This window comes from Mustela lutreola, chromosome 1 (genome assembly GCF_030435805.1).
Source record: "Mustela lutreola isolate mMusLut2 chromosome 1, mMusLut2.pri, whole genome shotgun sequence".
Taxonomy (NCBI): Eukaryota; Metazoa; Chordata; class Mammalia; order Carnivora; family Mustelidae; genus Mustela; species Mustela lutreola.
Window position 1 is genome coordinate 10,523,781 of NC_081290.1, and position 15,495 is coordinate 10,539,275.

General features: G+C 40.1%; 1 protein-coding gene across 5 annotated transcripts in view; it reads right to left on the bottom strand.

The window, feature by feature from the left end:
• Positions 1-15,495, bottom strand: part of SLC4A4 (solute carrier family 4 member 4) — a 386,600-nt gene that overhangs the window by 134,594 nt on the left and 236,511 nt on the right. For all 5 annotated transcript variants that reach the window (XM_059159558.1, XM_059159548.1, XM_059159567.1 and 2 more), the window contains exons 9-12: positions 9,152-9,239; positions 6,705-6,859; positions 5,969-6,088; positions 3,461-3,635 (exon numbers count right to left, since the gene is read on the bottom strand). In XM_059159558.1, coding sequence (XP_059015541.1) covers positions 3,461-3,635; positions 5,969-6,088; positions 6,705-6,859; positions 9,152-9,239 — 538 coding nt within the window. The remainder of the gene's footprint in view (positions 1-3,460; positions 3,636-5,968; positions 6,089-6,704; positions 6,860-9,151; positions 9,240-15,495) is intronic.

Sequence of the window (15,495 nt, forward strand, 5' to 3'; positions counted from 1 at the left end):
CACATTAAGTCACCTTACTCTCTAGTTCCTAAAATAGATAAAACCAATAAAAATCTCAATATGAGTCATCTACCACTGCAAGAAAATCTAGAACAATGACTACAGGTAAAATGTTTCCTATTAAAATACTGGGATATGTAAAATCACTGTAAAATGACTGAGTTGGGGAGGGGAAGTGTGGCACCCTAGCTAGTCAGTTCCAGTTATACATATCATTTTAGATCTATAAATCCAGGACTTGGCTCTATACACCTTCACTAATAGACTAGTTTCCCCAGAAGAAAGAGATTAGAGACTATTCAGTTCAACAAATATATATTAACGATCATTAATGTCCTATCCTTCTTTTTCAGTGTTTCTGCCACCCACCGTGACTTCTACAAGTACCAAATTACAGTACTTGGCCAATATGTTCTTCAAAGAAAAAGACAGGAACTGAGAGAAAATTAGGCACTTCAATATTCCAAAGACCTAAAACACTGAGTTCACAGTTTCAGTGAAATCATCAATAGGGGTTACAAAATCTATCAATAAAATAAGCAGAATATGTCTGGCAAACATCCTCCTAGGTTAGAAGCTGATTCATTGAATTAATTTGTATGTGGGAATATAAAACATACATGTATTTTATTATAATTAATATTCATTATAATTAATATTACATATATAGGAGTGACTCCTAGGAGTGACACTCAGCAAATGGTCCTTTTAGCAGAGAACCTAGCATTCTGATGCTCTGAAAGCATTTATGTTTCTCCTAAAGGCTGCAGAACTCAGAATACTGCTTACTACCAGCAAGGCCCTTCCCATGACATTCCTCACTGAGGAGATACCCACAATAACAGCATATCTTATACAACAGAATCCTTTACTTTCTCCCAAACTTGCACATATGGAAATTAATTCACCTCGGAGAGATCAACAATAGACTTTAACAGATTTCTTCCTCATCTCAGATGTGGCGTTTTATTTATTTTTTTTAAAGATTTTATTTATTTATTTGACAGAAATCACAAGTAGACGGAAAGGCAGGCAGAGAGAGAGAAGGAAGCAGGCTCCCCACTGAGCAGAGAGCCTGATGTGGAACTCGATCCCAGGACCCTGAGCAGGCAGTGGCTTAACCCACTGAGCCACCCAGGCACCCTCAGATGTGGCGTTTTAAAGCTACGTCTTATGAAGCTGGAAAGGGGTTCAATTCAGTTTAAAAAGCCAATATAATAACATAAAGGAAGTGTTGTAATTTCTCCATCTCTATGAAAAGAACATTCACGGAAAGCTACATGTTGAAAAATTATCTGCACAAGAAAGTCTCCATCTATTCTGAACGACAGAAAGAACGTAGCTTGCCACTCTCTCAAAATCACAGCTTTCTTTCACTTTCCTAACGTGGCTGCCTGTCTTACGTTCTTCGTGCTGGCCTCATGGTGCTTCCCAGTCTCCCTTCTCCACTTGTTTTTTGAATAATCTGATTTAGTTATCATTATGCTATCACTTGGAGGAAGAAAACTGCACAATCTGGATATAGAGCAGACTTATAAAAATACTATTACTGACATCACTGTTACAGTTTAATTTATTCATTCTTATCTTATGAATAAGGGGGAAACACCCCATCAGTATATTTCATCTTTTTGTCCTACCACGCTTGGTTTCTATTCCCCACACGGCAGGTCTCTCCTGGGGACATAACACATAAGTGTTTCCTGGCCAGTGCAATGTTATTTTTAAAATGTTAATTAGCTCCAAATATTTAAAAATCACGAGATTTCACATAAGAAGATTTGCGTTTTCAGCCTCTTTTTGAAAATCAGAAAGTGAAATCATACTGAGCACATATTCACATGGAAACGAGCAAAGCTGAGAGGCCACTGGCCCCTTCCAATAGGGCATGAGCTCTCAAGGGTCACCACAGTCCCAGCTATGAGAAACCAAGCTAGCCACGAGGAAAAGTCATGGTCAGAGTCCTTAGTCCCCAGCTTTTCCAGACATCCCAATCTAGGCACCAGACCTGTGACTAAGAAGCCTTTGGGTGACTCTAACCCCCAGCTGCCACCGCACTGCAAATGTGTGAGGCCAAAGAGGGAGCCACCCCAGATGAGTCCACCCACCAACCCCCGAAACCTGAGAGAAGCATAAAGTGGCTGTGTCAAGCCTCTAGGTTTTGGATCCATGTGCTGTGTGATAGCAGATAAGGGTTAAGAGATAAAAACGTTCTTCACTGACTAAATGCAATGGTTTAAAGTGACTTCCCCTTGTCACTTGGGCCAACATAGATGTCCTATGTCCTCTCCATCACGTTTTTGTGTTTCGGCAGAATCGAAAGCATGAAGATGCACAGAAAAGAAAACAAAGGTAGAAGAAAAGCAATCTTTTGGAATCAGCTGTATTTTTTCTTTCTTTAATAAGCTGGCTGGCAGCACTGACGAATGTCACATAGGTTAATCAGTAATAAGCTCGAGTAGAAGGACGGGGGTTTGGAAAGGGCTTGAATCTGCTTCTTTCCATAAGAATATCAGCTTCAGGAGCACCTGGGTGGCTCAGTCAGTGAAGTGACTGACTCTTGGTTTAGGCTCAGGTCATGATCTCATGGGTCCTGGGGCTCCACACAGGACAGGGAATCCGTTTGAAAACTCTCTGCCCCTCCCCCACTCGTGCTTGCTTGAATATTCAATCGCTCTCCTCTCTCTCTCAAATAGACCTTAGAAAAACAAAATACCAGCTTCACTCACTACTCCGTACTCAGCACCTAGCACAACGCTTCTTTTTTTCTTAGCTTTGTACGTGTTTTTCTGATTCATAGAGGGCATCCAATATCTCTTTTCTACCACAAAAACTTTAGCTGTTCCTGACACAAAAGGAGGCAAATGGCACCTGCTGAGTAACCAACAAACTGTGCTTTGTACAAATTAAGTCAAGCCAGGGACTTCACAGCTTAATGGCAGGCAGATTCAAGAACAGGAGAAAGGACTCTTAACTTCCATTCCTTAAAGCTGAGCTCTACTGATAGATATGCAAATTCGACCTCAAGCAAATCACTCAATTTTTTGATGACTGTTTGCTCATGTGTAAAATGAAGCTAATCACACATTCCCAGAAAGAGCGTGCTCATCAAGTTCAACAGAATATGGTCTGTGCACTCAAGGTAGTAGGAGATCTAAACCTGGTGCCCCGCACCAAATTCAAGCAGCTGAGACGCTTTTGCCCAAACAGAATTGTATTTCATTTCCTTTCCTTCTTCTCCCCACTGGTGACTCAAGCCAGATTTCATCGAGCTATTTTTGTAATTACTAAAATGCTGGAAATATAGCAGCAGGCCAGAAGCAAAGTAAAATGCAGCATCCAGCAAAAGAAAGAAAATCACGCTGAGTAACTGAAAGGCCATCTGCTTCTCGCTGAGCCGGAGGGGTGAGGAAGGCAGTCTGGGCTGTACTATTTGTGTCTTCCCCCAAACCAAACCCACCTGCATGTTGTCAGTGGCATCCCCAAGCAGTCCTCCAAAAGTGATAGCATTAGTTACAGTTGCCAGATAAATGAAGAGAATTGCTGAAAGCGCCTGAATATTTAAAGCATCATAAAAATCACTGGCGAAAAATGGTGCTTTCCTCTTTATGTCCTTAATGAGTCCACCACAGAACCTGGGCAGGGAGAAAGCAAACATGTGACAATGTAAAACAAATCGCCATCAAATTAGCCCAGAGATAACTTATGAAGCCACAAAAGAATTTGTATTCAAATTCAGGGAAAACCAGAAAACTGTAAAGAATACATTCATTTTCTTCTACCTGTCTCTGTTGTGGTCACTAAATTGGGTGTCACATTCCCGAAAAAACAGACAGTTGGTTTTTAGACGAGAGTGAATTGTGTAGATAAATTAAAATTTCTCACTGTTTGAAGAGAAACATCCAAACGTGTGAGCACAGCATGTGAGGCCCTTTATAATCTTGCCATAGTTTCCTTTCCAGCCTCATTCTTCATCCCACAAGTGTTTACTGAGCACCTCCAATATGCCCAGCCTGACTCCAGGTGCTGGAGACACACCAGGGAACGACACAACACGAACACCTGCCCGCAGGGATTTTGATTTCTAGATTTCTAGAAGAAGTCAAATTCGTGGTGCTAAAAATCAAGGTAAAAATTAAGTGGGGGAGACAGTTATGAAGTGCTAGAGAAGAAATGGCTGAAATATTAGAGTGGCCAGAACGGACCTCCAAGTGGGGGACTTTGGGATAAGGTCCAAGAGGAACGAAGGGAGGAAGCCAGGCCAGTATGAGGAGGAAGAGCATTCCACACATGAATAGGTCAGCTGCCTTATTTGGGCATCAATCCACCTACCCTCCCAACCAAACCTCAAATCTCAGCTTTCCCCAGGACCTTCCTGCTGTCTAGGAGGCCCATCCTCCAAATTCAGCAGCTCTCTAAAGTCCCAACCCTCCACTTAGAGTTCAGATTTCCACCGCAGGCTATCATACTTTATCAGGACTATTGGGGTGGGGGGAGGGGCTTCTGGCCCTCGCTGCCCTTGGTGGTCTACTCCCATTTTCTTGGTAGGCACAGGGCTGAGCATGGTACCGGGAGTGCTGCACACACTCAGTGCATTTAGGAAGAAGGGAAATATACAAGCATGGACTTCTATTATTTATTTATTAAATGAAGGAGTTGAATTTTTAAAGACATGATATAATTCTATATGTTGCATACCAATGAGTTCATTTTCATAAAATTATTTTTAAACTGTCAAAGAAAACATATGTAAGATATTAATCCTATCATAATTACTATTATTTATCATTATCAAAACTGACTTTCCTAGTGACCTACACTTTGTAAAAGCAGTCATAAAGTTAACAGCAGATAAAGCAAGGAATTCAGAAATCCATATTTCCTCTATTAAAATGTTTCATATCTTGAAATAAACAAATAGAGAAAGAAGTTGAATCCTAGAACTCATACCTGTAGAAAATGAAAAGGATGCTCATACTAAAAATAGTTTGTGAAGCACTATTCAGGAAAAAAAATAGGGGGAGAGAAGGTTTTGTGTTCTCTATTCTATAAGAAAAAAGGGACAGGAAATAACATCCCCTCACTTTCAGAGAGAAACCCAAGTAGTCATCAGAGGAATAAAATCATTTTATTCGGATTCAACTGCATATTAAAAAGACATACTTTTGTGTTTCCAAAAAACCCTTGATGTCCTTAAAAAGTTCTATCTTCATAAAACGATTACCCTACTTAAAATTTTACTTAATCCAAAAGAAAATGGAAAATCTAACAGGGGAAAGAAAAGGAAGAAGTATCATAAAAAGAGACTTACAAAAGCAATTGGAAAACCTGAATTCCCAGCTGCAGGCTAGGAAGACTATGACCTGTGGGTCCCTCATGTCTATAACTCGTTCCCCATTTGTAAGTAAACGTACAGGGAAGGGATGGAATCCCAAAAGCCAAATGAGGAAGACAGGCCCATGGCTGTCTTGCGGCTGCGCACTCACCCCCACCTGCAGGCCCGCTGACTTTCTAACACCTCCTCTCTCACTTCATGGCCTGGATGCCGACCCACCACGTACCACAGGCTCGTTGCTGTCTCCTCTCCCCACCCCCCGTCTGCTGGGTCGGTCTCTGTACCTTCCCTCAGGACTTTCCTCACAGGCTGCACTTCGCTGCAAAGTCTTCTCGGACCACCCTATTTAAATTGAAATATCTTTCTCCCATCACCAAACTCCCTACTTCTGCTTTAGTTTTCTCCAGAAAACCATCACCAGGTATTTTCACCTGCTCAGTGTCTGTCTCCCACTCCTACAAAGGAAGACCCAAAAGGACATGGGGTTTTTGTTTAATTCAATGTTGTGTCCCCAACGCCTGTGACTAATATAAAGGTCTATTGGCCGGTGATTCAAAGGCCAATAGGAAGATGAAGGGAAATGAAGATCTCAAGAGAGCCTCGTCATGAATGTCAAAAGAATCCATCAGTTACCGTCCAGTTCGCTGCAATTCTTCACAATCCGCGTGTCCCCCTCCTCCTCCTCCGTGGCCTCCATCATGGGGTGTGTCCCCATTCATCTGAACATTCTCTCCACCTGAGTACATATTCTTTCTAAGCAAGACAATAGAAATTGAGAGAATTATGAGTTTATTTTATTCATCTGCTTCTTAGCTGTGTCATGCACTAGACTGGTGAAGAGATTGGGAGAAAGTTCATTATATCCTTCTGCCACCCTGGCAGGCAATTCTTAAAGGGTTATATTTAGAGGGAAGACAAATGACTGATGAATAAAAAGCTGAACGAGTTGTATATTATACAAGAGGAGAAACTGCCTCACCTAGAAAATAACAGATTTCTAGAAAATGACTTCTCCAAAATTATCTCACCCAATTTCTTGAAGTCTATAGGGACTCATCTTAAGGAAACTGATCTTTCTACACATAGAGGAAGTCCCCAACACATTCTCCAAAAATCTCTGCGGTGTATTCCAATATCATAATCTGAGATCTCTAGCTTGCAATCACTGAATAAAATAACAACATACACCATTCATTTTAGTGTCCACGAAATGCCAAACCAAAACACCTAAGCCATTCCTTTGAGAGAATACATCAAGTTAAATGGGAACCTGAAAACACAGTATTAGGATAGTCACCTGACCTTATTTCTTTTTCTGTACGAAGCCTCCTCCCCAAGGATGAAAACTCCCAATTGCCTGATAATTTACCTTTTGTCAGATGATGGAAGACTCTTGGGAGGCTCTATCCTAATTGCTGGATCCCATTCTCCAGGGGGAAGGACAATGACTTCATCTAGGAACTCGTCGATGCCAGCAATCAGGTCCTGCCTGTCTTTTGCTTTATAAGCAATGTCATGGAACACCTAACGGATAATAAGAGATGTGCTGATCAACAAGAGAACCCTCTATGTGCCTCTACATGCCTCACATGCCTCACAGCATGGTGAGCCTGAAAAAGGCAATCTATAATCCATTTTGATATTTAATATTCAGTATAATCATATTCTCATACTTCCTATCAGCTTGTCCCAAACTATTTTGCTATTCTGATTGTGAACCCAAAGAATGTAAGTAGAGGCATAAGAAAACAGCTGTGTTTCTTTTCTATGTTTTTTATTTTTATCAATACTGCAACACAACGTTGCTTTTCATCTCCCACTGGTAGGCACCATTCCTGCTATAGCTGCTGTGGAAGCCAGATGAAAATGGTTTGGAGAAATACACAAAAGAGTCATTCTCTGAAATCAAAACGACTGCGACAAACCATTGCTGGTAATTCAAAAAGGAAAAGTTCAAGCTGAGTGTTAAGATCGGGTTAAGACCCAAACATTGCAACTCTCAAACACACAAATAATGTCAACTATTAAAGGAAGAAAAATCCAAGTTATACCGATAACACATAAAGCAAAGGGCTTTAAGCAGGTGATCGTCTGTCTAACCTTTTAGCGAGGCAACAACTAAAACATCCAAGGCAGCAAATGCGCCGTGTCTTTTATATAGATAGCCAAAGAAGGAGCTTCCAGACGCACATAATCCTCTTTGCCAACCATCCCATTCTTCCAACCTAGCTGATGATCTGAAAAGTCCTTTACACCTTTCATACCTCATAAGTCAAATTCTTTAGTCTTCAGGAGAAAAACTGGCTCCTGCTTAACATCCTTGCCTGTGCTTAAAGACTGCTACTAAATCTCTTCTCTTCGACAACAATTTTTAAAAGCTGTCAAACAAATAACATGTCACGGTCTGGGGGTTGAGGTTTGAGGGCAGGGCCATCCAGGGTGCCAGCACCTCGTCCGCCACGGGCACGGCAACTGCGGAGGCTGGAAAGTCAGAGGGTCACTCTTCCAGCCGCCCCCGAAGATAAGGACTGACAGTTCTGACCAATGAGATAGAAGGAAAAAGCTGTCTGGAAACCTTTAGGATACCTGTTAAAAGAGACAGCTCCAGCTAACATTCCCGCCCCCTTTGTCCTGCCTTGAATACAGAATAGATGGCTGGGGCTCATGGCAGTAGCCATCTTAAGACCCCATAGCAAGAGCCTTGGCTCTAGATTTATCATGAAGCGGTGACGTTAAACCAACTCTGGCTACTGCCTACCTCCAAATTTCCTGATGTGTGTGAAAAAAACAAACAAACAAACAAACAAACAAAAATCCTCCCCGAATAGTTTAAGCCGCTATAAACCAGATTTTATTTTTTCTGTCACTTAGAGCCTAAAGCATTTTTCACTGCTACATCTTAGGAGGAAGGATTTTTTTTTTTTTAAAGAAAATATAAACATACAGAAATCAATAAAAGAACTCCCTGAGGGGCTTAGTTGCCTCAAGGGGGAAAACCAGCATAGCTATGCATCAATGCTCTTGGTCTCACATTAAGCAACCATGTGAGTAATCACCAAGCTGAACTACCATAACTAAATGCCCTATTTTCCACTTAACACACGGAGAAGCTAACAATCAAGTAATAACGCAAAAGTAAAACGTGGGAACATAGTAAGCTAAAGAGACACAGAGGCAGAAATCAATGATTCCATATCCTAATTGTATTTCTCCTACTGAGACTAGGGTTTAGGGTTTCATTGTGTCTAAAACGTGTGTAACAACATTCAAGCTGTTATGTTAAGGTTGTAATTCCAAAGTACTAGATACTCTGCAGTAACGGTTGCTACGGCATTTTAGTGTGTGTATAATTCCTTCCCACAAGATAAGAAGACCATAAAAAGAGGTCCTTTCTGATACCTAAGAAAAAAATGCATGATCCATTTCATTATGCGTTACTTTATAGAACCCATTATTTCTGATGTGATATATGGACACCAGAACTCCCAGAATGAGTATGTTCAACATTTTAAGAGATAAAGCTTAAATTAATACAGTGATGTGAACTTTTTAAAGAATATTTCACATACATCAGTTTGAAGAATTACAATGCTTAGAAAAAGAAAAGAAACTATATCTTGTTCCAGCATAATTTTTTTGTTGTTGTTTTTGAAAATTGTATAAAGATCAACTATCTGCCATGAATGGCTGTGCCTCATGTCATAGAGAAGACTGGTAGCCACATAATCCTAACTGAATACATTGTGACAGCCAATTCACAGTACAAAAACTACACAAGTGGGACGTTCACAGATCACCGTGTTCTGGACCGCCTACCTCATCAGACATCAAGGTGGCGATGGCTCTGCCAATCTCATGGTAGGACTTGGCTTTTCCCTTAGGACCTAAGAGAATGAACAAGAACCTAATGGAAGAGGAAAGAAGCAAAAGCTATAAAACACATTTCATCGAAGTTAATTTACATAAAACTGAGACACGTTTATCTTGGTTGATAAAAAGCGCAGGTCTAGAATTCATCTTTAAAACAAAGGCAATATTCTTGGTAATGTGACAGATGCTCTTTCAACAAAGTTGTTTCTCTGGAGGCAAGGGAGAACTTCACATGGAAACTTTGAGAAGTTTCTTACTGAGCCAGAGAACTTCACATTGGGAGTCATTCAATCTCCTTTTTTTAAACTTTCTTCCCTCCCCATTTCTACTGAATTTCAGAATTTTGAAGAAAACCCAATAAGCACAATAACCAGAAAGACGTAGGACATCTTCAGATTTCTCTGACTTTTCCTTACTCAATATGAACAATGACAAATGATCCTCTCCATACTTTTAAGAAATATTTCTGCTCAGAAGTGACTGGAGGTCAGCAAAAACCAAATCCTCTATAAGTAAGCCACATGCTGACAGCCAAAGTAAAGAAAGAGAAATATGAGAGAAATATTAAAAAAAAAAAAAAAAAAAGCATCATTCTCAGACGGTTAAAATTCTTTTCTGGTTGCTCTCATTTTCTTTCCAAACTTGCTCTCTTGATAATGCACACTCACTGCTCTATAGTAAGTAGGTCCTGAAATTTGCAATAATGAGCTTATCCCCACTTAGGTTGTGTCTTGACTAGGGAGGGAGAAACCCACTAAGTAAGTGACTAAGAAAAAAATAAATAAAAGGCAACATGGATACATCTCTGCCTTGCTTATGATCATGGCTCACCGAACACATAGACAATAAGGGCAATAAACATGATCACATCATGTTTGCTCAGCTTTTTAAAGCTTGCAAAGCATATCACATTCATCACCTCATTTATACTCCATATACCCTTTTGCAATAAAGACAGGTGTCTTATTCCCATTTAATGGTGAGGATGCTGAGGTTTGAGGAGGTTGGTGGCTGAGACAAGATTGTGCCTAGTAAATGAGAGAGAGTAGACAGGCCTTCTCACCTCCAGTTCTTCTTAGCATACAATTCTGCCTAGTATTACCTGCCCAACCTACAACTTTCACAGGTCACCCTGGTGAAAGATGTTGTGGATACTTAGTTGGGAACAAGAAATCTTAGGTAAAATTTTATGGGACCAGGGATAGTGGGGGAATTGCTTAATAAAATTTTATTTTTTACTTATTTATTGAAATACCTTACTTCATTTTTTTAAAGATTTGTTTATTTACTTATTTATTTGACAGAGAGAGAGAGACAGAGCAAGTAGGGTGAAAACAAGAAGCAGGCTCCCCATTGATCGGGGACCCTGATGTGGGGCTCAATCCCAGGACCCTGGGATCATGACTTGAGCTAAAGGCAGATGCCTAACCAACTGAGCCACCCAGGAACCCCTATATGCCCCACTTTAAATAAAAATGGGTTGACAGCAAGTACTCTTCAAAGTGTTACAGTTTGCTCCAAAAATCCCTTGAATAAATAATTTCTTCTTTTCCTTATAAAATTAAATCCAAAAAGGAAAGGGGAAAAAAACAGAAATTAAGAATATAAGAAGGTATCTCAAAGTTTGAATGTTTTGATTTTATACTGAAATAACCATAAAACTGTTCAATACTTATTTGCTTAGAAACCAGTTCCGGCATGAGGCGGCACACTCACTTTCAAGTGTTATCACAATAGATGAAAAAGCAAAAGCAATCGGCAGGCATGAAAGTCTGTTCAAGTATGAAGGAAGTCATTATTAAAATTGGATTTTTAGTTCTTCTAATTCTGAAGTTCAATTGATACCAGAACTTTTCTTTGTTTGAATTTGGACCTTAAGTGTATATCACTACGTATAGTATTATAAAGTGCTTCCTAATGACAGTAAAATGTACTTTGCTAAAGGGACAGATCACTGATTTGAGTGCAACACATGCAAAAAATACTTAACCACTAAAGCAAAATATAAATCCAGTTACAGATTTACATTAGTACTCATCACATTCCCCAGTCCTCTCTGCCTGTCAAGCAACGGCTAGCTGTCAGGGCGGTAAGAACATAGTTTTAGGCAAAGGGGACTGATGCAGGGCAGCAAGAGAAAATATCAAACATCTGGATCCTTTACCTGACACATTTTTAAATAAAGGGGTTCCTTTACCCACCATCTTTTGCTATTTTAATGTGTCTAAACACTAGTGTTTCAGTAAGACATAATAACTAAAATCTTTCTGGGACCACTCTGTACCTCTTCCTACCTTGCCCTACATCTCCCACACCGTGAGAGTTTGCAAATACACATCATGGAAATACATACACGTGTATCAACTGACACATGAATTAATTATCAGGTTGGCTATATGGCAACAAAGCCAAAAATACTATTTTGTTAGAAAGTGAAACAAATACGCTCAGTTATTGGTAGTCCTCAATAAACTTTGGCAGATGATGTGTAACTATTCCAAGAGCTGGGAGAGTAACGGACCCTCTAATTTAAGCCCTATGAGATGAGGGCATATGTTTTCTGCAAACATTTACTCTGGTCTCTGCTAACCAGTACCAAAGAACGAATGGAAGTAGTAGACCAATAGTGACTAAAATATATATTATAGGAATAAGCCCAATATATGAGAATTATATTATTCCAGTAACTTAAATATAAAGGTACAATTTCTCTTTCCTGGATAATGTAATTTTTCCTTTAAAAACCCAGATATATATTATATGTAATATAAAATATTTACTAATACATGTATTTATTTATTTATTTATTCTTTAATGGAGAATCAATTCTGCCCAACAGAAACAAAATGTTACATATCAGTGAAATTTTTCCATTACTCCAGCCAGGGACCATTCAATAAATTCAAACTTTGAAAATGATAGAGGAAATCTAGCCATCTGTAGGTAGCAGGAAACATCACCTTGGGTCAAGAATTTCCTCTGTAGGAACAGAAACCCTTAAGAACCCCCTAATTTGGACTGCCTTGGTGAAATGGCGATGAGTGGTCTGGAAAAGTAGCAACACAAAACAACTCATCAAGTTGAAGTTCCCTCTGCTTGAAACATGTTCTTTTCCCTTTAACCCTTAAAGAAGCAAAAGCTGTTACAACTTCTATGATAGAAGTATATCTTGCCAAACTCAGCTTTTATACAACTGGAAACTCCTTTCATGACCCAAGCTGTTTTTTGTCAATGGACAGATGTTATTTTTAACCAGAAGCTTTTTTCTTGATTAACAAATTAGAGTAAACATCACATTTGTGTGGCTGGAAGGGCACAGCCATGTTGACAGCTGGGGAAAATAAATTAATTTATGTTACTGAGTTCTTTTTATCCACTCATAACCAGAAATAAAGTCATAGTTAGAATTTTTGATAGTGCTAGTTGTCTCAAGAATCTGCATGAGGCTCCTCTACTCTTGTGAGCTTTTTCACAGACCTAATTATGCCTGGGGAGGGTGCCTCTAGCATTCTCCACAACAAAAATAAGTACCAGATGATCTCTGTCCGGAACCAAAGGACTATACTCACATTCACAAAATAATTATAGGCAGAAACAGGGCATAATATCAGAAAAAGAGCCAGCCTTCCTAAACCACTCAATCTTTTCAGAAAGGATGTGCACCCCCCTTTCCTGATATATCACAGCTATTTCTAGAATAAACTCAGCATGTACCAATCGTTTACTCCCTGCTCTCAAAACAGCAGTGAATCAAATAAGCCATTATTCATATTTAGCGGCTTTGGAAACCATGGCTAAACCGTAGCTTCCACAATAGATAAATGAGGACCACAAACGCACCATAACCAACCACATTACATATGGTAAGCAGCAGCTAGCGACTGAACTGTTGGACACGACAGGACTGAAGTAGCAGGATCTCCATCCCAATCCCTAAAATGAGATTTTCTATGGCTTTGATAATTAAGCACAAACTGCTGCTCTCGGGCACATCACCATGTATCACATAAAATAATATTAACTGACAGTGATATGGAAAGGGTAAATATTCTAATTTTGTAGAGGACCAGAACTTACTGAATAGTATTTGCCTTAAATGTGAAAATCAAGATCAGAAAAGAGCAAACTATCAGGGTCTTTTATTTTTCTTCATGGGAAGACCTTAACCGTACTTTGTTCAAATCCACTCTACATAGCTCCTTAGATTCTCCCCAAAAGCCTGGCTTCAAGTCAGAAATCTGCAGTTCTGTTTCTAGCACTGAACATGGTTCTCCCCGTCGCCTCCATCTCTCAGCTGTGAAATGGGAATAATACTACTTATCCCCTACATCGCTCATAAATATGAGTGAGTGGCAACCTCCATGGACAGACAAAAGATGACAGCGAGCTAAGGGTCCACAAGATACTGGGAGAATCATAAACCTGTCATAACAAGTTGCCAAATATCAAAGAACAATTTGTTTGCCTTCACATGCATGGCAAGAAGGGTACCTAGGCAGGTAGCATCCACCCAGCTGGCACCAGTGCAGGTCCAAGCACCAAGCTCAAGTACATTCAGCCAGTAACTAACTAGAGAACCTTGTTGCTACATATAGCTGCTAGATCCAGCGGAACAGAATAGAGAGCCCAGAAATGGACCCTCAACTCTACAGTCAACTAATCTTCGACAAAGCAGGAAAGAATGTCCAATGGAAAAAAGACAGCCTCTTCAATAAATGGTGCTGGGAAAATTGGACAGCCACATGCAGAAAAATGAAATTGGACCGTTTCCTTACACCACACACAAAAATAGACTCAAAATGGATGAAGGACCTCAATGTGCGAAAGGAATCCATCAAAATCCTTGAGGAGAACACAGGCAGCAACCTCTTCGACCTCAGCCGCAGCAACATCTTCCTAGGAACAACGCCAAAGGCAAGGGAAGCAAGGGCAAAAATGAACTATTGGGATTTCATCAAGATCAAAAGCTTTTGCACAGCAAAGGAAACAGTTAACAAAATCAAAAGACAACTGACAGAATGGGAGAAGATATTTGCAAACGACATATCAGATAAAGGACTAGTGTCCAGAATCTATAAAGAACTTAGCAAACTCAACACCCAAAGAACAAATAATCCAATCAAGAAATGGGCAGAGGACATGAACAGACATTTCTGCAAAGAAGACATCCAGATGGCCAACAGACACATGAAAAAGTGCTCCATATCACTCGGCATCAGGGAAATACAAATCAAAACCACAATGAGATATCACCTCACACCAGTCAGAATGGCTAAAATCAACAAGTCAGGAAATGACAGATGCTGGCGAGGATGCGGAGAAAGGGGAACTCTCCTACACTGTTGGTGGGAATGCAAGCTGGTGCAGCCACTCTGGAAAACAGCATGGAGGTTCCTCAAAATGTTGAAAATAGAACTGCCCTATGACCCAGCAATTGCACTATTGGGTATTTATCCTGAAGATACAAACGTAGTGATCCAAAGGGGCACGTGCACCCAAATGTTTATAGCAGCAATGTCCATAATAGCCAAACTATGGAAAGAACCTAGATGTCCATCAACAGATGAATGGATCAAGAAGATGTGGTATATACACACAATGGAATACTATGCAGCCATCAAAAGAAATGAAATCTTGCTATTTGCGACAACATGGATGGAACTAGAGCGTATCATGCTTAGTGAAATAAGTCAAGCAGAGAAAGAGAACTATCATATGATCTCCCTGATATGAGGAAGTGGTGATGCAACATGGGGGCTTAAGTGGGTAGGAGAAGAATAAATGAAACAAGATGGGATTGGGAGGGAGACAATCCATAAGTGACTCTTAATCTCACAAAACAAACTGAGGGTTGCTGGGGGGAGGGGGTTTGGGAGAAGGGGGTGGGATTATGGACATTGGGGAGGGTATGTGCTTTGGTGAGTGCTGTGAAGTGTGTAAACCTGGTGATTCACAGACCTGTACCCCTGGGGATAAAAATATATGTTTATAAAAAATAAAAAATTATTAAAGAAAAAAAAAGTACATGGCCATAACATTACTTATTACATAGAGTAATAATAACAATCATAAATGTAAGAGCATAACTTTCTTCCTCCTTCTCAAGGAAAAATGACAGTTAGCAAATGTCCACAAAACCAGACTTTTCAGGTCTCCCCGCAGTAGGACAGGGGAGCGCCTTAAAGCACAACACTGAGTACAGAGGCAGTCCTTCACAATGACTACCGCTCCTTGTGGGATTTCCTTGATTGGATTTCACAGGATGCAGCCATTGTCGATGGCCCCACATT